The sequence below is a fragment of the Oncorhynchus gorbuscha genome, linkage group LG11 (genome assembly GCF_021184085.1).
Source record: "Oncorhynchus gorbuscha isolate QuinsamMale2020 ecotype Even-year linkage group LG11, OgorEven_v1.0, whole genome shotgun sequence".
Taxonomy (NCBI): Eukaryota; Metazoa; Chordata; class Actinopteri; order Salmoniformes; family Salmonidae; genus Oncorhynchus; species Oncorhynchus gorbuscha.
Window position 1 is genome coordinate 75,728,897 of NC_060183.1, and position 25,350 is coordinate 75,754,246.

The following is a 25,350-nucleotide window of genomic DNA, read 5'->3' on the forward strand; positions in this document are numbered from 1 at the left end:
GTTCTTGCCTGGTTTAGATCTTATCTGTCAGAAAGATATCAGTTTGTCTCTGGATGGTTTGACCTCTAACAAATCAATCCTAGGTTTCGTCGTTCCTCAAGGTTCAATATATTGTTTTCAATATATATTCTACCTCTTGGTGATGTCATTCGGAAACAAAATGTCAACTTTCACTGCTATGCTGATGACACACAGCTGTACATTTCGATAAAACTTGGTGAAGCCCCCAAATTGCCTTCCCTGGAAGCCTGTGTTTCAGGCATAAGGAAGTGGATGGCGTCAAATGTTTAACTTTTAAACTCAGACAAAACAGATGCTAGTTCTAGGGCCCAAGTTGTTAAATCTGACAATTAATTTTGGTAGTTGTACAGTTGTCTCAAATAAAACTGTGAAAGACCTCAGCATTACTCTGGACCCTGATCTCTCCTTTGACAAACATATCAAGGATATTTCAAGGACAGTTTTTTTCCCATATTCGTAACATTGCAAAAAATCTGAAACATTTTGTCCAAAAATTATGCAGAATATCTAATCCATTCTTTGTCACTTCTAGATTAGACTACTGCAATGCTCAACTCTCCAGCTACCCAGATAAAGCACTAAATCAACTTCAGTTAGTGCTAAACACGGCTGCTAGAATCCTGACTAGAACCAAAACATAGCACACTCCAGTGCTAGCCTCTACATTGGCTTCCTGTTAGTGCTAGGGCTGATTTCAAACCTACACATACGCTACAGTCACAAGACGTAGGCCTCCTTACTGTCCCTAGAATTTCTAAGCAAACAGCTGGAGGCAGGGCTTATTCCTATAGAGCTCAATTTTTATGGAATGATCTGACTATCCAAGTGAGAGACACAGACTCAACCTTTATGTCTGTACTGAAGACTCCTCTCTTCAGTAGGTCTTATGATTGAGTGTAGTCTGGCCCAGGGGTGTGAAGATGAATGGCAAGGCACTGAAGCGACAAACTGCCCTTGCTGTCTCTGCCTGGCCGGCTCCCCTCTCTCCACTGGGATTCTCTGCCTCTGCCTCTATTACAGGGGCTGAGTCACTGGTTTTACTAGTGCTCTTCCATGCCGTCCCTAGAAGGGGTGCATCACTTGAGTGGGTTGAGTCACAGATGTGATCTTCCTGTCCGGTTTTGCGCCCCCTCGGGCTTGTGCGGTGAAGGAGATCTTCGTGGGCTATACTCAGCTTTGTCTCAGGGTAGTAAGTTGGTGGTCTGCGGATATCCCTCCTGTCTGGTTGGCCCTGTCCGGAGGTATCGTCGGACGGGCCACAGTGTCCCCTGACCCACACCCGTCTCAGCTTCCAGTATCTATGCTGCAATAGTCTATGTGACGGGGGGGTTAGGGTCAGCCTGTTGTATCTGGTGTAATTCTCCTGTCTTATCTGGTGTCCTGTGTGACTAAGTATGCTCCCTCTAATTCTCTCTCTCTCCCTCCACTCCCGGAGGACCTAAGCCTTAGGATCATGCCTCCGGAATACCTTGCCTGATGACTCCTGGCTGTCCCCAGTCCACCTGGTCTTGCTGCTGCTCCAGTTTCAACTGTTCTGCCTGCAGCTAGGGAACCCTGACCTGTTTACCGGACTTGATGTTTTCGACTCTCTACCGTACCTGCTGTTTCGACCTCTGAATGCTCGGCTATGAAAAGCCAAGTGACATTTACTCTTGAGGTACTGACCTGTTGGACCCTCTACAACCACTGTGATTATTTGACTCTGCTGGTCATCTAGGAACGTTTGAACATTTTGAAGAACAATCTGGTCTTAAATGGCCATGTACTCTTATAATCTCCACCTAGCACAGCCAGAAGAGGACTGGCCACCCCTCAAAGCCTGGTTCCTCTCTAGGTTTCTACTCCTACGTTCCTGCCTTTCTAAGGATTTTTTTCCTAGCTACTGTGCATCTACATCTGCATTGCTTGCTGTTTGGGGTTTTAGGCTGGGTTTCTGTATAAGCACTTTGTGACATCTGCTGATGTAAAAAGGGCTTTATAAATACATTTGATCGATTTTAACCTTCCAGACTTGGAATTGTATCAACTCCCTACCCTTTTACTTGCTACATAGGGCTAGTTATTAAATGCACTAAAGAGGAACAATGGGTACATATTGAAGATGCGCATGCTCATGTCTATTTTTAAAGTATAAAGCTAAGAACATTAACAACTTAATAGTTAAGAACACGATAACAATATGGAAGAAAATAAAACGTATATTTTGCAAGAACCAATTTCACTCCCTAGAAACACAACCTTATGGAACAATCCTTGGACAGCTTTTTATAATTCATCGATAAATTGGTCCACATGGAAAACTAAAGGCATAGAAACTGTAAATGACTTGGTAATAGGAGATACATTTATTTCCATGACAGCTTTAAAAAACCATTTTGGACTGACCAATGTAGGTATTTTCAAATACATCCAATTTAAAAGTTTTATATCACACAATGTTAATTTGAAACCTTTTGAACATCAGAGTAATCTCGAGGGAATCCTATTTGAGTCACCAAAGGATGTTCATATGATAGATAAACTATAGAAAACCTTGCAAAGAGCCTATACACATTTTTATTATTATTATTGGAACCAAGATGAAAAAAATATTGATATTGGCATAAGATGGAAGGAATGTTGAAACATAACTAATGAGATTACAGGTAACAAAAATGTACTCTTAATCCAGTATAAATTACTGTATAGAATGTATTTATACAAGAGACAAAATTCACAAATTCCACAGCACAATGGCAGATTCATATTTGAAGTGTAAAACATCTAATGACTCCATAATTCATGCCTTCTGGGGATTTTACAAAATTATAAAATTATAAATTCTAGGCAAAGTTTGAACGATGGATGTCAGAAGTATTACAATGTAAATGTACTTTTAGTTTGTCTGTCTGTATATTTCAAGATATGACATACTGTATGAGGGTGCAGTGAGATACCCAATGGGCTGGACAATACTCGTCTCATCAATTATCTTAAAAAACATATTCTCATAACTGGAAATCAGCCAATCCTCCGTTGTTCACACAATGGAAAGGTCAAATGCTTTGTTATCAAGAAATTGAAAGAGTGTTGGCTACGGAGAGAAACAAAATGGTGCAGTTTGAGGTCATGTGGCAGAAGGTGATAAGGGTGCTGGGGATAGGGGTGGGGACTAGTGGGTCTGGGCAGATGTGATGTTTGCATGATGATGTCATTTGTATGTTTTGTATTATTTATAATATATAAAATTTTATATAAAAACAGGAATTTGGCACATACTTGCATAATAATTCCATATCTAACGTCTGTAGTAATATTATAGCTCTCTCTTCCCCATTCAAACTTTCTTGGTTCATTATTTTGAAAGCATAGCCACGGGTGATGCAGCACCCCCTGAAAAATGTGAATATTTTTCACAAAAGTAGTACACTGGGCCTTTACTAGTGCTGTATTAGCAGACCGATATAGGGCAAATATTGGTTTTGTTTAATCACAAAACCAGAGAGCAACATCTGTCCAGTGATGTCCACAAAACACAACGCATGTAACAAGAGGGGGGAAGAGAGAGAGATGGGGAGGTTGGTTAGGAATGGGGGAGAGGGAGAGATGGTGACGTTGGTTGGGAAGTGTGGGGGCGAGAGAGAGAGAGATCCCACCTCTGCTTCCCAAAACCCCCTTTCCTTCCCAAAAACCACATAAACAGTATGGGAGTTTATCAAAGTTGGATTTGTTTTCGAATCATTTGTGGATCTGTGTAATCTGAGAGAAATATGTGTCTCTAATATGGTCATACATTGGACAGGAGGTTAAGAAGTGCAGCTCAGTTTTAACTTCATTTTGTGGGCAGTGCGCACATAGCCTGTCTTCTCTTGAGAGTCAGGTCTGCCTACAGCGGCCATTCTCAATAGCAAAGCTATACTCACTGAGTCTGTACATAATCAAAGCTTTCCTTAAATTATCTCTCTCTAGCTCTCTCTCTCTCATATATTCCCTGCCAGACAGACTTGATTTTTCACTCTCCAGACTGGCTCACCGTGTGATTGTAGTACTGTACTCTACTGTCATATCAGGCTGGGATTTGTGGGTGTGGGGGGGGGGGTTGCTTGTGTGTGTGTTTGTTTAAATATCCTTGTGGGTACCAGAAGTCCTAACAAGGATAGTTAAACAAGGAAAAATTGCCGGTCCACACGAGGTGAAATGCTATGTTAGGTTTAGGGTTACAATTAAAGTTAGGGTTACAATTAAGGTTAGGGTTAGGCATTACAGTGAGGTTTAGGGTTAAGGTTAAGAGTTAGGGTTTGGTATAGCTTTAGGGTTAGGGGTTATGGTCAGGTTAAGGGTTAGGGTCAGATTTAGGGTAAGGGGTTAAGGAAAAAGGATTTAGGATGGGAATCGATTATTTGGTCCCCACAATGATGGCAATACAAAACCGTGTGTGTGTGTGCCTGTCTGTATGCAAGTTTGAGTAAAGTGAGGGCAAGTGATTAACAGTGTGCTTGTTTATACACTTTATGTGCATGATGACTGAGTGTGTGTGCATGTACATGTGCACTCTCTCTCTCTCTCTCTCTGTGTGTGTGTGTGTGTGTGTGTGTGTGTGTGTGTGTGTGTGTGTGTGTGTGTGTGTGTGTGTGTGTGTGTGTGTGTGTGTGTGTGTGTGTGTGTGTGTGTGTGTGTGTGTGTGTGTGTGTGTGTTTAGCCTAGCATATCCTCGCTGCCACAGTCTGATAAGAGCTCGGTGGTCTTCAAACTGAGTTAAGCCGCAGCTCAGCAACGGAAGGCAAAATGACCACGTAGTCATGGTCCAGTGCCGTGGTCTAGCAGGCTGCTTCTGCTAGACTGATTGGTTGAACCCGTCGTTGAGGGGTTTTGTGTCGTCTGCTCCACTCAATATAGATTTTTTGATGAGAGGACACTTCAATAAAAACACCAATGAGTGCTTAGCAACAGTGGTGGTGTTTGTTTTAGTTGCAGGTAAATTGGGATTGAAACGATGACATGTCAGATTTGAGAGATGGGTTGAGAAGAATATGGATTGAGAGGGTTTGAGACGAGAGAAATCTCGTCTCAATAGAAGTCTATTGCTTATGGTTAATACCGTAATGACATGTTCATATTGTATGGATATTAGCGTTTGTAGGCTTAGGCTGTATAAAGGTGTATAAAATAATAACATATTTAACACTGAGCCAAATATGTTGTTTGATTGATCCATCTCAGAAAAGTTGGAAGTAGAAAATGATCACACATATATTTTTGTTTTTGTATCTAAATATGCTTAAATTCCCTTTTAGAATTCTGTATTTAGACATAAGAACAATTTATGACCTTTAACTCTGCTTCAGTGGGGAGTTTTCGAGTGACTTGATACTGTAGGAAAGAGAATGCCACTGGGGAAATCTGTACTTTTCTCAACTGAATAAGGGTCCTGCGGGTTGAATTGACATTGCTCTTGCACAGTATGTCTGCCAATGTCACAGAGGAAAAAATACCAGTTCCGTGAACAGTTTTTGTCGTTATGAGGGGCAGAAAGCTTAGGAATTCACTTTAAGATCCCGTGTATATATATATATGGGTTGTAGCTAGTATAGGCCTCAACTTAGCAGACATGCAGAGTTAGAACACACAAATGGCTTTTTAGATTTAGCATGATTCACATGGAGGTTGCCCTGAATTCCAGCCAGTCCAGTGTCTCTCCTACATGTAAAAAGTCCTAAGTGATTAACATTAGCAAATAACCTATTGTGAAGCTTATGTTTAGTAGAACCCCACCTCTCCCCACTGTTCTCTATGTTGATGGACGTGGTCTGTAGTTGCCTCAGACAGTGATGTGCTCCTATTGGTCTCCCAACGCCTGTAATCCAGCCATCTGGGAACCTTGGGATGTCCCTACCCTAACCCTAAAAATGAACCCCGATCCTTACCCTAACCTTAACCCGATCCTTAACTATTTTACATTTGGACTTCAATGGGGGTGGGGACGTTTCCCAAGGAACCCGGATAGCAAGGACCCCACGTCCTCTCCTCTGTTGTCACCCTTGTCCACCTCCCCTCTCCTCCGGCCGCCCAACCACCACTTCCCAGATGCCCAGTTACCATGGCAACAGAGGCACGGAAGCGTGGAAGCAAACCCAGCAGTCCGGGTGTGATAGTGATTGTGGAAACACTAGACTGGGCTATAGCTATTTGCTTTACTCATTTCATACGTATATTTTCTATTCTACTGTATTTTAGTCATTACCACGCCGTCATTCTTTTACTTTTAGATTTGTGTGTATTGTTGTGAATTGTTAGATACTACTGTATTGTTGAGAATTGTTAGATACTACTGCATTGTTGGGAATTGTTAGATACTACTGTATTGTTGAGAATTGTTAGATACTACTGTATTGTTGAGAATTGTTAGATACTACTGCATTGTTGGGAATTGTTAGATACTACTGTATTGTTGGGAATTGTTAGATACTACTGTATTGTTGAGAATTGTTAGATACTACTGCATTGTTGAGAATTGTTAGATACTACTGCATTGTTGTGAATTGTTAGATACTACTGCATTGTTGGGAATTGTTAGATACTACTGCATTGTTGGGAATTGTTAGATACTACTGCATTGTTGGGAATTGTTAGATACTACTGCATTGTTGGGAATTGTTAGATACTACTGCATTGTTGGGAATTGTTAGATACTACTGCATTGTTGTGAATTGTTAGATACTACTGCATTGTTGGGAATTGTTAGATACTACTGCATTGTTGGGAATTGTTAGATACTACTGTATTGTTGTGAATTGTTAGATACTACTGCATTGTTGGGAATTGTTAGATACTACTGCATTGTTGGGAATTGTTAGATACTACTGTATTGTTGGGAATTGTTAGATACTACTGCATTGTTGGGAATTGTTAGATACTACTGCATTGTTGGGAATTGTTAGATACTACTGCATTGTTGGGAATTGTTAGATACTACTGTATTGTTGGGAATTGTTAGATACTACTGCATTGTTGGGAATAGGCTGCCATTTGGGACGCATCCAATGCACTGCACAGGAAGTGGCCCTTTTTCTCTCTCTTTCTCTCTCTGTTGCTCAATTAAAGGCTGAGGTTGTTATCGGTGCGTACGGTAGTCATTAAGCAAAGTGCAAGAGCAGCTGACTGTCGGTGATGAAGTGATTGTTTTTTACTCTGAGCTGTAGATGTGTATCAGGCAGTGATGTATCTCTGGCCTGAATTATGTGGCGTTCAATCTCTCAATGGATTATTGATGATAATAAGCCGCATTCAGACAGTTAGCGAGGTTGTTCGTACCACTTGTTTAGGATGGTCACCTATTCTCTACCACTGCTACTTTATAATACAAATTCACAGATTGTGTTGATTCACCATGCTTATTAACAATTAGGTCTACTCATTGGGGAGTGATATCTGTATTGTTGGGAATTGTCTGTCTGTCTTGTCTGTCTGTCTTTGTCTGTCTGTCTGTCTGTCTGTCTGTCTGTCTGTCTGTCTGTCTGTCTGTCTGTCTGTCTGTCTGTCTGTCTGTCTGTCTGTCTGTCTGTCTGTCTGTCTGTGTGTATCTGTCTGATCTGTCTGTCCTGTCTGTCTGTCTGTCTGTCTGTCTGTCTGTCTGTCTGTCTGTCTGTCTGTCTGTCTGTCTGTCTGTCTTCTGTCTGTCTGTCTGTCTGTCTGTCTGTCTGTCTGTCTGTCACCTGTCTGTCTTAACTGTCTGTCTGTCTGTCTGTCTGTCTGTCTGTCTGTCTGTCTGTCTGTCTGTCTGTCTGTCTGTCTGTCTGTCTGTCTGTCTGTCTGTCTGTCTGTCTGTCTGTCTGTCTGTCTGTCTGTCTGTCTGTCTGTCTGTCGGGGTGCTTGTGTGCATGTCTGTCTGTCTGTCGGGGTGCATGTCTGCCTGTCTGTCGGGGTGCTTGTGTGCATGTCTGCCTGTCTGTCGGGGTGCATGTCTGCCTGTCTGTCGGGGTGCTTGTGTGCATGTCTGCCTGTCTTTACTCCAGGTAACTAGACTGTCTGGCTGTCTATGTTGAAACTGACAGTTTTATCTGAAAGATGCATGTCCATCTCTGTCTGTAGGACACAGCGGGTCAGGAGCGATACCGGACCATTACCACAGCATACTACAGAGGAGCTATGGGCTTCATCTTGATGTATGACATCACCAACGAGGAGTCCTTCGGTTGTGTGCAGGACTGGTGAGTCAACTATTTACTTCTGTCTGTTTTCTTCACCAGGTGTGTCATGGCAGTTGGATGTCTAACCCTTTGTGTCCGTAATAGGGTGTTGTTTTACATCCTTAATGTCAAATACAGTACACCCTGTTTAAAAGGCAAACAACGGAAGAAATTCCAATAAACGGTGTGATGAGTCATTGGTTAGCTTGGCTGAACATGGCTTCCACCTCAGTGGCCGAAGGCAACCGTTTTGTGCACTGAGGCTTAAGTGGAAACAATGGGAAGCAGTGCATGGCATGAAACTCCATATTCTTCCCTCACATTGGGGGGACCCTGAAGCATAGTGTGGAACGATAGCTGCTACAGTCACATAGTATAGTTCCGACAGCAGGGGAGATGTCCTTACAACACACAGTCTGTGTTTACAGAGAGAGAATAGTTACACAATGTGTGGTGAACACTGACTAAGGTAGAGTTGAATGGTTGAATATGCATTATAGCCTAACTCTTCTCAGTCGCACTTCACTCAAACATTTTAGCTTATACAGTCTTAATGGACTCTTCAGAATGTCTTTAGAAGGCCTATATTGTGGTTTCACAAATCATAAGCTAGTAAAAAGGTGGTTAGCTCGTTTGCTATGTCTTGGTTGAGAAGTTGACCTAGCTAGCTTTCTGGTAGCTATCTAGCTAGAACAGTAGGCTATGCTAAGCAGCTAATATTGGCTAGATAATTTGCTTATATTAGATAGTTCATTTGGTGTAATGTAATTTAGCTGTTATTCATTTTAAAATGAAACAACGCGATATAAACCACAAACCACAACCCCCCAGCGTTAGCTAGTAGCCAACATAGCAAGCTCTCAACCAAGACAACCAGCTAACTATGTCAAACGTGTTAAATGTTCCATGAACAGCACTTCCGTTTTAACTAATTCAATATTATCTTAACACAACACAGAAGATGCATATGGTACTTCATGCAAGCTTACCCATAGGCCTATTTTATCACAATTCGGTTATAGTTCCTCAGAGGTTACTACTGCACTGTAGGAAGACCAAGGGAAAGGTTTGCTCTTTCTCAATGGGACTATATGCTTGCATCACTAAACTGGATGATATTTAAACAACAACAAAAAGGAAAAAGGGACAGAAAAGAAGCAAACGGCAGTCCAGAGGAGGGGCTTAATATTTAAATCTATTGATTGTAGCCCTCATCACATACACTCTGCTTCTTCAGTACAGGACTGAAATCTGAGACTGGTGTGAGACTTGAGGCTGAGGGGGTCCTAAAATGTACACCGTACTGTGGTCTTGTTTGGTCTAGAGCAGCACAGCTGCCTGTGGTCAGTTAATGGACCAACCTGTTACACTGAAAGCCCACTTCTGGACTAGCTGAGTGAAAAACTTTATTTGGTGTGATTATAAACAGCTGATACAAGCATAATTAGATGCTTGATAGACACAATGCATATGAAAATGTATTAACCATTTATATTACTTATTATTATAAACTGTGTTTCCAGCCCTGAATGATGATTGGCTGACAGCCGTGGTATATCAAAGGCATGACAAAACATTTACTGTTACGTTGGTAACCAGTTTATAATAGCAATAAGGCACCTTGGGGGTTTGTGGTATATGGCCAATATACTACGACTAAGGGCTGTTTCAAGGCAATCTGCGATGCGTCGTGCATAAGAACAGCTATTAGCCGTGCTATATTGGCCACACCCCCTCAGTGCCTTATTGCTTATTTATATTATGATATATACTCCATGATTCATGAACAACAGTCTTTACATAACAAGGCTAATGGACAAACTATGTCATAGTGTTTATTTGCAGTGCTCTTGGAAAGTATTCAGACCCCTTAACTTTTTCCACATTTTGTTAGGTTACAGCCTTATTCTAAAATATTTTCAAAAGTTTTTTTTCCTCATCAATCTACACACAATACCCCATAATGAAGATAGTTATTCAGACCCTTTACTCAGTACTTTGTTGAAGCACCTTTGGCAGCAGTTACAGCCTCAAGTCTTCTTGGGTATGACGCTACAAGCTTGGCACACCTGTTTCTTCCGTTCTTCTATGCAGATCCTGTCAAGCTCTGTCAGGTTGGATGGGGAGCGTCGCTGCACAGCTTCAGGTCAAGGTTCTGGCTGGGACACTGAAGGACATTCAGAGACTTGCCCCGAAGCCACTCCTGCATTGTGTTGGCTTTGGGTTGTTGTCCTGTTAGACGGTGAACCTTTGCCCCAGTCTGAGGTTTTGAGCATTCTGGAACAGGTTTTCATCAAGGATCTCTCTGTACTTTGCGCTGTTCATCTTTCCCTAGTTCCTGCCTAGTCTCCCAGTCCCTGCCACTGAAAAACATCTCCACAGCATGATGCTGCCACCACCATGCTTCACCGTAGGGATGGCGCCAGGTTTCCTCCAGAGGTGACGCTATGGCATTCAGGCCAAAGAGTTCAATATTGGTTTAATCAGACCAGTGAATATTGTGTCTCATGGTCTGAGTGTCTTTAGGTGCCTTTTGGCAAACACCAAGCGTGCTGTCATGTGCCTTTTACTGAAGAGTGGCATTCGTCTGGCCACTCTACCATAAAGTCCTGATTGGTGGAGTGCTGCAGAGATGATTGTCCTTCTGGAAGGTTTTCCCATCTCCACAGAGGAACTCTGAAGATCTGTCAGAGCGATCATTGGGTTCTTGGTAACTCCCTGACCAAAGCCTTTCTCCCCCCGATTGCTCAGTTTGGCCGTGCGGCCAGCTCTAGGAACAGTCTTGGGGGTTCCAAACTACCATTTAAGAATGAATGAGGCCAATGTGTTCTTGGGGACCTTCAATGCTGCAGACATTTTTTTGTACCCTTCCACAGATCTGTACCTCGACATAATCCTGTCTCGGAGCTCTACAGACAATTCCTTCGACCTCGTGGCTTGGTTTTTGCTCTGACATGCACAGTCAACTGTGGGACCTTATATAGACAGGTTTTTCCAAATCATGTCCAATCAATTTAATTTACCACAGGTGGACTCCAACCAAGTTGTAGAAACATCTCATGGATGATCAATTGAAACAGGATGCACCTGAGCTCAATTTCAAGTTTCATAGCAAAGGGTCTGAATACTTATGTAAATAAGTTATTTTTGTATTGTATTTTTTATAAATTTCCAAGCATTTCTAAAAAACAGTTTTTACTTTGTCATTATGGGGTATTAATCAATTTTAGAATAAGGCTGTAACGTAACAAAATGTGGAAAAATTCAAGAGGTCTGAATACTATTCGAGAGCACTGTAGGTTCCTGGGGATCATACTGTGGACAAGTTGATGTACAGGACACAATCTAATCTGAGAGATTCTCTCCTCCACTTTGAGCCATCTGAGGCTTTCAAAATGGGAATGGTCATTATGAGTATGTTCTGGAAGTTTAAGAATAATCCTGACTAATTAGTTCTGAGATGTCTGCAGTTTGTTTTTCATTATCTTGGGGGCTTATTGTACCAGGAAGAGCACACATCGTCGAAGTGGCACTGAACAAGAATCCCTGCCAATGCCACCAATGCATTCTTATCCAGATATTTAGAGTTTTTTTGCCAGAAACCTAGTTTTATGTTTCACTTTGGAGAGAGTATTAACAGAGATATCTGCACAATTCCCTCTGAATGCTGACTCCCAGAGGACAGAACTCTCATCCCCTTCCATTTAACCCTTGGGTGTAACCACGGTAACCATGTAGGGGTTATTAGCCGGGTCATTGGATTAAAAATGAGCACAGCTGAGGTGCACTGACATGATGCCACATCCAGACCAGGGCCCTTATTCATAAAGCGTCTCAGAGTAGGAGCGCTGATCTAAGAACAGATCCCCCCTGACCATGTTCAAATCAAATCAAATCAAATTTTATTTGTCACATACACATGGTTAGCAGATGTTAAATGCGAGTGTAGCGAAATGCTTGTGCTTCTAGTTCCGACAATGCAGTCATAACCAACAAGTAATCTAACTAACAATTCCAAAACTACTGTCTTATACACAGTGTAAGGGGATAAGGAACATGTACATAAGGATATATGAATGAGTGATGGTACAGAGCAGCATACAGTAGATGGTATCGAGTACAGTATATACATATGAGATGAGTGTGTAGACAAAGATCGATGTGTCTGCTTGGGGGGGATATATACGGCTGTGATTATAATCGAAGAGAATTCTCTTGGAAGATAATGCGGTCTACATTTGCTTGTGAGGAATTCTAAATCAGGTGAACAGAAGGATTTGAGTTCCTGTATGTTTCCTTCATCACACCATGTCCCGTTAGTCATGAGGCATACGCCCCCGCCACTCTTCTTACCAGAGAGATGTTTGTTTCTGTCCGCGCGATGCGTGGAGAAACCCGTTGGCTGCACCGCCCTGGATAGAGTCTTCTCAGTAAGCCATGTTTCCGTAAAGCAGAGAACGTTGCAGTCTCTGATGTCCCTCTGGAATGCCACCCTTGCTCGGATTTCATCAACCTTGTTGTCAAGAGACTGGACATTGGCAAGAAGAATACTGGGAAGTGGTGCGCGATGTGCCCTTTTTCGGAGTCTGACCAGAACACCGCCGATTAAAAGCGTTTCCCTCTTTTTCGGAGTCGTTTCCTTGGGTCGCTGCATGCGATCCATTCTGTTGTCCTGTTTGTAAGGCAGAACACAGGATCCAAAATGGAGTCGTCGCGGAAAACATATTCTTGGTCGTACTGATGGTGAGTTAACGCTGATCTTATATTCAGTAGTTCTTCTCGACTGTATGTAATGAAACCTAAGATGACCTGGGGTACTAATGTAAGAAATAACACGTAAAAAAACAAAAAACTGCATAGTTTCCTAGGAACGCGAAGCGAGGCGGCCATCTCAGTCGGCGCCGGAACACAAATGTTATCTCATTTATTATGACCTAAAAAGGAAAACTGATCCTAGATCAGCAATCCTACTCTGAGACACTCAGGAAGACCCAAGTCTCTCCACTCCCAGAGGGATGTTGTGTAGAGTTTACACTAATAGTTTTGTATTTCCCCATAATGCTCAATGACCAATCCAAGATGACTGGTTAGAAAATCCACTCGCATGGTTTCCAAGGATTGAACCAGGCCTAACCCCTGCTCAGCTACAGCCAGCAGTATGAATAACAGTATGCTGAATGGTATTCAAAAGGGATACTCATGATTTGGTGCTAGGTTTATTGGGAGTGTGAGAGCAACGGAGAGAGGGAAGAAGGGAGATATAAGAAGGGAGAGAGAGCGCGCTTGGGAAAAGCAAGATATTGAGAGAGAAAAGGAGAGAGTGTGCAGACGCATGAGAGATTTCACTCAACCATTTTGTAGGCTAATTCAACCTCAGTCATAGCCCACGTGCTGGGTAGAAAATGCAAATGATTCACTGCTTTGCCTTATTAGTTGTCTCTTACTTGATACTTTCAAATCTCTCCAACTGTAAGCCCTGAACTGTAATATGGCTAACTGTAGCCATTGAAGGGGTGAGGGGAGAGAATCCGATACAGCCTGTCATGTGAAGTTCTAAACCCCACTGTGACACAGCCTGACGTGAAGTTCTAAACCCCACTGTGACACAGCCTGACGTGAAGTTCTAAACCCCACTGTGACACAGCCTGTCATGTGAAGTTCTACACCCAACTGTGTTATGTCACAACTATTTCAGTACACCAAATCCACTGCCTCAGGAAGTACTTTTAAGAGAATCCTCCCTGAACTCCCTTCATAATGAGAGTTGGAGAACGGAGGCCTCTGAGTAGTCAACTGTCACACAAGAACACTTAATGCCAGCATCGTCGCCACGTAGTGATAACTCAATGTGGATGTCATATTAGATGCGTATAGAAGATAAATTCCCACTGTGTAGTGATATTGTGTTTTAAAGGGATAGTTCACTCAAATTACTAAATGACATGTCAAACTCATCTACATCTCAATGATGTCATCTATAAGAGACATCATCACACAATCAATATTGGATACTTTAGGATAATTTGGACATGCTAATATCAGTATCATTGACTTGCAGGGCCGGCTCCAGGCATAAGCGACATAAGCGGTCGCTTGGGGCCCCAGGCCACTAGGGGGCCCGACAAGTATAATAATAATTTCAGTAACTCAGTCGGTGTCTCAACTTACTGTTGAGAAATAGAGTAGTAGAAAGAATATATGAGGTGGATGTTTGAAATTTGGTTGTGCATCAGCAGTTTTTCTCTTGATCTGTCAGTCACTGACAGGTACTCAAATTAGCAATGTCAGCTAACATTTTTTGATTGGTAAGTTAGTCTAGCTGGTTATCTAAACTTGTAGTGATCATAGCCCAATACCGCCCAGGGACCCCCATTGACTTTGTTAGTCACTCTCACTCAGATATCATTAGCATGGCATAAAACATGGTAAAAGGTGTCTTGCTTAGGACCCTGTCATGCCAAATAGTGTCCCCATTCCAAAAAGTCCCCCCCCCCCACACCCCCTCTACCCCCTGCGTCACAATGGGATTCAATGAGTTCTAGCTTCTGTTGCTAGCACTGTTGCTAGAACTTGCAAAATTCTTACCAGATTACGTAATGAACCAAAGCGTCCATTGCTGTGCTGGTTGCTTGGCTCTATTTTTCCTCATAGCGGTCGCGAAGGAAGGGGGACGCGGGCAGTTCTAGTTCTATTTCACCTCATAAGCGCTCACTCAGTCCGCGCAAAATGATTACCTCAGAATTGCTCTCCAAGGATGGTGTTTTTGACAGTGACAACCTGCTGACCATCTGCTGCCTCAGAGGACAAAAAAAATGTAAAGAGAACACTCTTTCTTCACCATATAAGAAAATATTGTAAAATAGGAAGAAATCATTTAAGCTGTTTTTAGATTAACGCTGCTAGCTACTCTACTTATTTACCCCAGCCTGCCTAGTCAGCTAGCCAGTTACAGTAGCTGGCTAGGTAGCCAGCTAGCTAGCCAGATAGTTTTATTTAGCTAACGTTAGCTACTATTGTGACTGTTATTGTAGCTTTGTGTTTGAATGTAGCTTGCACTTCAATGGCATCCCTCGAGGAGATGTTCATTTATCTTTCCAACCAGGCAAAGTACTATGAAGGCACCCCTGATTTCGAGAAGAGGTGCAACATTTAGAGAAATTCACAATTCAGAGTAACGTTAAGCAGTTAACTTCTACTAGATAACTGGATGGATTTAGCTACAGTATGTACAACCATTTTTCAACAACTATTTTCCATCTAGCTAGTTAGTTATCTACATGTTGCTAGCTATACATGTCTGTCATATTGAGGTATCTAGCTATAAGTTAACCCTGATCAATCAAATGGATAGGTGTAGCAATTATGGTAATTCCACATTCCCTTAACTAGGTGGCTTCGCTAGACAGAGTGAGAGGTAGAGTGGAAGACAGACAGAAAGAGTGAAACAAAAACAGAAAGACAGCCATACAAATGTACTTAGACTTGAATATTTAAACAACTCTTCCAACTTGTTAGGCAATTATATGTACCTATGGAGGAAGGATGGCAAGCTACACAGTAGGTTGATTTTTACTAAGGAGGAGAAGGAGGCTGTGCTGACCCAGATGCATGCTGGCCCTTTGAGTGCAGCGCACAATTGCCAAAATCAACCTACACTTCTTCTGATGGGGAATTGTCAAGGAGGTGGACAGATGGGCAAGTGAAATAACCTTTTGTTTATCAATCGTATTCTATTATATCTGAAATTATTAGGATTTCAATGAATGTCATATCAGAGAGCACACAATGTTTCAATTGGTCCATTTTAGCTTCAATGTCAGAACCCTGTCTAGCCTGCCAGAAATTTGAGAAGACAGAGTTTGTGGTGCCAGAGTTGAAGCCCATAAAAGTTGTTTCACCATGGCACATGATCGGTAAGTATCCCAATTCAAATTTTGCCTTGATAAGTTATGTAATGGTTGCTTCATTTGATCACAGCAGAGTTCAATATTATTGAATATGTGTTTTCAGTATCCTTACAAATGTGAAAATATGCATACTGTATGATACAGATACAGGTAAGAATAAAGTAATCTTCTCACTAACACTTTAAATGTTAGGGGTGGACCTCATCGGACCCTTCACAAAATCTAGGAATGGCAACAGCTGGTGTCTGACGGTGACTGATCACTTTACCAAGTGGCTGAAGGCAATACCCATTAAGGTCAGTAAAGGAAGAGCTTAACTCTAAATTCCCTTCTGTAACTTATCAAAAAATGTATTTTAGTTTTGTGTGATACCCATCAAGGACGAGACTGGTGAGGCCACCTCCAAGGCGATGGTGGATATCTTCAACACCAACGCTTCTCCTGAGGTCATCTTGAGTGACCGAGGTCATGCACACTGGAACAAGGTACGGATGTTATAGGTTATATTCTGTCACCAATGGTTTGTTCTACTTATTTTTTTTTACAATTTGTTTTTGTTTTTCCATGGTACATAATCAGACATATTTCAATGTCTTACATTGTCAATAGATATCGCTTTCCTACCCCTTCCTCCAGCTTTGGTGAATGGACCAACCAGACCCTCAAAACTGCCATGGGCAAATCCCTCGATTGGTACCAGGAAGGTTGGGAGAACAACCTGATGGTAATTCTCTTTGCACACAACAGCAGCATCCAGGCCTCCACAAAGTATGGATGTGAGACGCAGGTGTTGACTGAGGTAAACAATACAATTGTATATATTGTAGTCTTTCAAATTTGTTATTGACTTAGTGTTGTTGTTTGTCTATTGCTATTGTTGTATAAAATACTGTCGTGTAATAGCTAATCAAAGGGAAGAGAGACTGCAGATTCTTTCAAATAACACTTTATCAGAAGATTTGCAAAAATGGAGAATCAACTACCCACTCAACAGTGCATAGTTGAAAAACTCCACGAACCGTGACAGTTCAATGCTTTTATAGAGAAAATACATACAACCGCTTTCTGTATATGTGGCAGTCAGCAGATAGTGTGTTAAAGGTAATGCATTGTCTGTGTAAACTCAAGATAGCACAAGGTTGATAGCCTGAGGGCTCAACAGTCTAACTGCATTCACAACAACACTATATTATACTCCTTTCTGCAAGGTTCCATACATGTGAGTTTCTGTTGATAGTAAACCCACAGGATTTCACATGCTGCGGTTGCACCCAAACGTCTCTTAGCTGTAAGCCTAGTCTTATGACTATTTCACACCAAGACACGTTTGTATCAGGTTAGAAAAAACACTAGCATATAACAAGAGACTATTCTTTAAGCAGTAAAACCTAGCATGACTAATTATGTAATTTTCCACAACATTTCCTCCCTTTTGAGACTAAGTCTCAACATAATATAACATTACTTACCAGTATTTTCATTAAACAAGCATTAACATGAGGGAAAAGAAAATACTTTCTTACATTACAATTGTAAATTACCTCCAATGTCATTGAGTTTCAACCCTTCATATGGTGCAATTCATTCTCAGAAAGGGGAAAGGAACATATGAATTCAAACATCAGTACATACTTTATCACCACACACAAGGCAATAACTTCGTTGAGACTGTCCATATTGCCACAGGGTCACCATGACGGTAGGCCCTTACCTCTACCATGGGAGCACCATTACATAACCCCCGCAGTGAGCATGGCCTATGGACACGCTGCACCATTAACTCAATATTTTTACCTCTGTGTTATGGATTATCATAGTCTTCATTAGACATGTAATCAGGAATAGGAAATAAATCAGGTAAATAGGGTTCTGAGGCGTCTCCTTCAGCGGTCAGAAATGGCATGGCAAGAATAGTCTCCATGTCTTTGCTGTACAATTTCTTAACACATAATCAGAATTATTGTTAAAAAAAAGGACTAAGCCATAAATTAACCAATTAAATATTGTAGCTCCCATAACACCAATTAATGACTGAACCCATCCAAATGGATTCCAATTACCGCTGAGCTCTTTCGGATGTTCAACTACAATAGTAAAGTTACCCTCACCCTGGGGTAGGAATGTACAGCAATGGTCACCTATCATTTGGCACACTCTTATGCAAACATTCTGTCCCCGTATGTACTTAGCCTCCGGCTACAAATACATTTTGCACAATGAATCATTCTATCTAATTCATAACACATTAGTCCCTACTGCTACTCCATTTACATAGTTATAAACATACTAAAACATAATCAAGTCATTTGTACTGTATCATCCAGAAAGCCATATGTATTGATGTGCTTTAACATTAGAATTCTAATAACACGGTCAAATAAAAACCCTACTATCAATGTTATTCAACCCAAATGTAGTGCTCCACGTTGAGTCTATTACTCAAATTCAAGACCATCAACTTGGCACACACCAATACAGTTAGAATATACATTTACAAACGGGATCATATATAGACAGTTTGTACTACTTATTACCAGTATTAACTTTTTATTATTACAGCCCCCGTTTATCCCTGTCTTGCACTGTTGTGAGTGACATGTTAATGACAGATCGCTATCTCAATGCATTCTTAGTCTAAATAACTATACATTTAGCATGGTGTAAATCTCCTCAATCAACCTGATACCCCAAATTAACAATTTTAGACAAGTTAATAATATTAATCCGAAGTTATTATGAAGTTATTACGACGTTATTACATCGGACCAATATTATTAATACAAATCTCTAAAACAAATGTCAAAGAGAATTACAACACATTCTGTTGAAACAATTTTTCCAAATTGGTTATACTCCCCTTGTCACACTGTCAACCTCATCGCAGAATCATAGGATCAGGAAATGATCCAGATCATCCAACAGAACAAACAACGCAACAATACACTCCTTCATATATCACTCAATACATACCTACATATCACTCAAGGTGTGTAAACTTCAATACAAAAACCTCAAGACTGGTAATTCCCCCAATTTTGACACATGATTGACATTGTGACTGTGTAAAAAACAACAACACTACAGGTTAAGAATTAAAGCAAAAAAATGTAAATAACAAAATCGAATTAGAATCACTACCCATAATAACTCCATAAAGAAAAAAAATTAGACCCACAACCTGATTCAAGGAATAGAAAAATAGACTAGAGACAATTCTGTCCTTCTCGTGGTTCGATTTCACACGTATAACTATTAACTATAAACTTCTCTGTAATTATCAGTATTATAAATTACCTTCAATTCAATATTACAAATTACCTTAAATCATCAACCAACCATCTCTTGGCTTTCCAGTGAGGGTGATCAAACCACACTAGAAAGTCAGGACAGAGGTCAGAGGTCATTCAAACCCTTCAAATATGTGTTTCTTTCTGTATTAGATTAATTATTTAAAAACATGTCATACATGTCATACATTTCATATTCAAGGGTACAGTTTCTTCAGTACATTCCTTATCAAAAGAGTACACATGTTCAATTAAAACTCAGAAAATATAACTTCAGAAAATTCAAGATACCTCGGCTCTAACCCGACTCTAACTCGGCTCTAATTCACTGGTGTTACCTAAACTACAAAACTCAGCAACAATAACCAGAAACTGTCAAAGAACGTTTACGATTGAACTATTCAGACCTCTGCTTCAAATGTCCCACTGCGCCCGTTACAGCCTGATATAGCCCAGCGAGCACGACTCGCTTTCACCCGTGGACTACAACATGGCATTATTTGAGACTATCCAAAAACCACTAAATATATTTCCATTCACATTATTAGAAGGCATTGTTTACATTTCAGTTTATCCAAACAACATTACTCTATATTTTTAATACCAAACTCTATAGGATATTTTATTTCTACTTCACACTTATTAAATGTATATTATTAATATATTAACATGTAATGCGCCAAATACACAAAATACATCAGCCAATTCATTAGGGAAAAGATACATTTTCATGTTAATTAAAATGTTCACAATACTTGAACCTCTTTCTGCCCACAACTTCAATTCAGTCAGTAACATGGATCCAATGCTATTGAAATGACCAGTAAATCCTGCAAATAACCCAATTATAATGGTTTGTTGTCTTAACATCTGGAACACAATTACCAGAAAATAGCCTTAAAGTTCATCCACGTGTTTCTTTGCAAAGATTTCCCATGCACAAAGGGGATTTAGTAGTCAACGAGTTGAATCGACATTCATTGATTTGGAAACAGATCTGGCAAGGTCAATAAAAGCAGATAATATTTTTCCTTGCGACATAATAAAATTCCTTCAATATATCACATTTACTCCGCAATGATTTTACATTTTATGGAAACCATATTTTGGTTTCTTACGTCATTACAAGTTGTCTACATTGAGTATTAATTCTCCCTAACTCTTACTGAGGAAAAAAAGGAATTTTCAAGCCTTATGTTTTCAAGCCTTATATTATTTTACCCCCTTTTCTCCCCAATTTCGTGGTTATCCAATTGTTTTAGTAGCTACTATATTGTCTCATCGCTACAACTCCCGTACGGGCTCTGGAGAGATGCGAAAGCCATGTGTCCTCCGAAACCCAACCCAACCAAGCCGCACTGCTTCTTAACACAGCGTGCATCCAACCCAGAAGCCAGCCGCACCAATGTGTCGGAGGAAACACCGTGCACCTGGCGACCTGGTTAGCGTGCACTGCCCGCCACAGGCCCGCCACAGGAGTCGCTAGTGCGCGATGAGACAAGGATATCCCTACCGGCCAAACCCTCCCTAACCCGGACGACGCTAGGTCAATTGTGCATCGCCCCATGGACCTCCCGGTCGCGGCCGGCTGCGACAGAGCCTGGGCTCGAACCCAGAGTCTCTGGTGGCACAGCTGGCACTGCGATCCGTATGGGCTATTTTATTTAAATGTATTATCCGGACTGAGAAAATCCCATAAGAATTAATAGTTTCATTGATTAGGGTAAGTGAATTCCCCATATTTTCCTGTCATAAAGTTAACAAATATTGCCCCAACTATCACATTTGAAGGTAAGACCCGGGTGCAGACAATGTCAAAGTAACAAAAGTTTATTAATTTGAACAAAGGTACAGGACGGCAGACAGGCTCAGAGTCAGGTCAGGCAGAGGTTGGTAATCCAGAGTAGAAGGGCAAAGGTACAGGACGGCAGACAGACTCAGAGTCAGGTCAGGCAGAGGTTGGTAATCCAGAGTAGAAGGGCAAAGGTACAGGACGGCAGACAGGCTCAGGGTCAGGACAGGCAGAGGTCAATAATCCAGTAAAGTGGGGTAAGGTACAAAACGGCAGGCATGCTCAGGGTCAGGTGAGGCAGAACGGTCAAAACCAGGAAAACTAAAAAACAGGCACTATAGATAGGACAGGAGCAAGGGGGAAAACGCTGGTAGGTATGAATGAACAAAACGAACTGGCAGCGCACAAACAGAGAACACAGGTATAAATACATGGGATAATGGGGAAGCTGGACGACACCTGGATGGGGGTGGAGACAATCACAAAGACCTGTGAAACAGATCAGGGTGTGACACTCAAACTCACTTTTCGAATGACGAATGGCCCCACACACTGCGCTTCGGTAGTTTTCCGTTAACCCCGCAATTCCCATGCTGATAACAGGTTTCAAAGCTGCCATCAAAGCAGACGTACACATTCAATCAGTATACTCACATACCCAAGCTGTGTTCAAATGCAGATACTAATATACTATATACTACATGCTTAATGAGTATATACTTCATACTATATACTATTAGTTCATTTTAGTATATTGCAACCAAATGGTAACCTTGATGTTGAGCTTTGCATGTTGTGACGGCCCTGAATTTTTCTGAACCGTCTCAGTGCAGCTTCTTCCAATAGGGCGCTTTCCCTTTAATTCCCAATTAAATAGCCAGCATGAGCTGCGCAAAAGTGGGGTTGTGATGGAGACGTGAATGAGGATGTGTTCAACCCTCAGTTCCGAAGCTTCTCTATTCCGTTTGTTTTGTTGCCGTTAAATGTGTGTTTTGTAGCCTAATAGAGTTTACCCGTCCGTGGACTACACCTCTCCGTTCTTCGTGGCCTTTCTCTGCTGGAGATCTATTGGCGGATTGGATTGTCTGACTGACCACAACCTTTTTGTATACGGTATTTCATTTGTTTTGATGTGATGTATACTGTGATGATTTATGTAGTTAGTTGCAGTTGAGGACTTAGTAAGAGTTGATACGCTTTAAGTTCAGTGGTAAAATAATTGTTATATTGATGGTATGTTTAATACTGTGTTTACGCTACACTGAATGAACGGGCAAACATTGTGTGACAAAAGTCACTTGAGTTAACTGAACTCTACCGGGCAGGACTCTTTTTAGGCCCGAGGTACAGGACATTTCTGGAGGAACCAGAACTCATTGTGTTATATTATTATATGTGTGTGTAATCATTGATGTTGTTAATACAACCCACGCAAAAGAATATAGTTGTTTTGGAAGTTCTTTCCAATGTTTTAAGGGTTTATGAAAAGTTTATTTCCATCCTGACTTTTACATAAGTCCTTTGTATTGGTGTAGACTTGACGGACCAGATGGGACTCATTCCTACCCAAACCAAAAGGAGAAACCAATGTTTTCTCTGGTAGGACAACCTACCTGGCACCCCTTAAAGAATAACCTCAAGTCAAAACCGTTACAATGTGTACCAAAAGTTGATGCTGTTGCTATGCGGCCTCTTGCTAGCTTGTTAGAATAACAAATAATAGTTAGACATTTACTACTTTGTGTGCTTTGGAAATGCAGACTGTTTAGAGCACACACTGCCCTCTCTGGCCAAGGAGCAGGGTTGATCCAAGCTCTCTGACTTCACAAAGGCAGTCAAGCACCCAAGCTAACTTGCCAAAGTTGGCGAGCTTGCTTGCTACTTCCAGACACAAATAAGAGAACACATCCTCACTTTGACCATTTACCCACCCTAGCAGAGCTGGTTAGGCTTTTTTCATGTTATATACCATTTAGATAAGCTAAGAATGATGTGAATACTGATGTCAATAAACGTTGGATAACATAGCTAATATACTGACAAGTTTGATATATTAGTAGCCAACAGTTATTACCGGTACATACTGCTGTAATGATATGCTATGCGGTTCATAGTGTAACTAAAAAATTGCCATAATTAGTTAAAGCAAAGAATTTGTATCCTCTCTCGCATATTTCCAGTCAGCAGGGAGATGCTGCCCAATTTTATCCATGGTTGGATTTTTTCATATTCAAGCCAAATGGGTAGAATATCTTTGTGCTTCCTTTCCTATAGTTTACCTCTTCCTGACCGTGGCCAAAGAGTTTAGATTTACTCATTCACCGCTCTAATATATGCCAATTACACTATTTTCTAAGGTAGTGATACCATAACTACTCTCCAGGGAAGTGGGTATGTGCCTAATTGGTAATGGTTTTAATACCTTGTAATCGAACCAATACTGGAACATCTGCCAATTTACTACTGGAGAATATGTGTTCCTTTATTCGATCACACAGTGCAGCCAGTCGTGCTGATAGCGTCCATAATATAAATCTCTGGTCAATACATACACCCAGGAAACAAAAACAAACACAAAACAAACAGTATTTGGTTAGGAACGTCTACCTTTCTTATCATTTGAAAATAGTATTTCTCCTCCAACAAAATGTTTTTTTTGCACTATGTAATTATAAATCTTGTATCCACAAGGTAAACCCTACATTTCTGTGTAGGATTTACATTTATGGCTGGTTTCCCAATCATAACCAACTGTTTTACAAATACACTGATTAATACATTTTCCTTTAAATTTGTTTATATTTTTTTATCTGCAGGAATATGTTTTATATCTCAGGATTGTGCCCTGGGATCACATAACTCGTAACCGTGTCATATCATCCCATGGCTGCTTCTCTGTTTCAACAGAGAAACACAACCACGTCGCTAACCAGGATACTTCTGCTTGAAAGAAAGATCCCAATCTGAGATGTGCCCTGCTCCTACAGGGTCGCCCTGCTCCTACAGGGTCACCCTGCTTCAACAGGATGGGGGCCCTAGAATTACTCCTATTCAGAAATAACTCTGCTACAACAAAGTCTGCTACAACAAAGTTTCTAACTAGGGGTGTTTGCTTCAACAAAGACAATGTGCACAACCTGTTCCTAGAACAGGATTTTCTATGATGTATAAAATAAAATAAGTCCCACCTTGAATTTATCTTATGTGTCCGGAATGACGAATCCACTCACTGACACTCCCGGCAGGTCTGAGGTGGGTCCCCCTCTGCTCCATTTTAGTCGGAGTGTTTGGTACCCTGAGCCATTTACATTACATTTACATTTACATTTAAGTCATTTAGCAGACACTCTTATCCAGAGCGACTTACAAATTGGTGCATTCACCTTATGACATCCAGTGGAACAGTCACTTTACAATAGTGCATCTAAATCTTAAAGGGGGGGGGGGGGGTGAGAAGGATTACTTTATCCTATCCTAGGTATTTCTTAAAGAGGTGGGGTTTCAGGTGTCTCCGGAAGGTGGTGATTGACTCCGCTGTCCTGGCGTCGTGAGGGAGTTTGTTCCACCATTGGGGGGGCCAGAGCAGCGAACAGTTTTGACTGGGCTGAGCGGGAACTGTACTTCCTCAGTGGTAGGGAGGCGAGCAGGCCAGAGGTGGATGAACGCAGTGCCCTTGTTTGGGTGTAGGGCCTGATCAGAGCCTGGAGGTACTGAGGTGCCGTTCCCCTCACAGCTCCGTAGGCAAGCACCATGGTCTTGTAGCGGATGCGAGCTTCAACTGGAAGCCAGTGGAGAGAGCGGAGGAGCGGGGTGACGTGAGAGAACTTGGGAAGGTTGAACACCAGACGGGCTGCGGCGTTCTGGATGAGTTGTAGGGGTTTAATGGCACAGGCAGGGAGCCCAGCCAACAGCGAGTTGCAGTAATCTAGACGGGAGATGACAAGTGTAGTCCTGGATTAGGACCTGCGCCGCTTCCTGTGTGAGGCAGGGTCGTACTCTGCGGATGTTGTAGAGCATGAACCTACAGGAACGGGCCACCGCCTTGATGTTAGTTGAGAACGACAGGGTGTTGTCCAGGATCACGCCAAGGTTCTTAGCGCTCTGGGAGGAGGACACAATGGAGTTGTCAACCGTGATGGCGAGATCATGGAACGGGCAGTCCTTCCCCGGGAGGAAGA

The 25,350-nt window shown here is 41.5% G+C and overlaps 1 protein-coding gene and 1 long non-coding RNA gene across 3 annotated transcripts in view; both read left to right on the top strand.

Annotated features, from left to right (window-relative positions):
- The window catches only part of LOC123989475 (ras-related protein Rab-3C-like), a 65,867-nt gene that overhangs the window by 23,001 nt on the left and 17,516 nt on the right, over positions 1–25,350 (top strand). For both annotated transcript variants that reach the window (XM_046290517.1, XM_046290516.1), the window contains exon 3: positions 8,089–8,207. In XM_046290517.1, the coding sequence (XP_046146473.1) occupies positions 8,089–8,207 (119 nt within the window). The remainder of the gene's footprint in view (positions 1–8,088; positions 8,208–25,350) is intronic.
- On the top strand, positions 16,492–24,300 carry LOC123989478. The gene is made up of 3 exons (XR_006830560.1): positions 16,492–16,578; positions 16,730–16,892; positions 24,080–24,300. It is a non-coding gene; the product is annotated as an uncharacterized LOC123989478 (long non-coding RNA).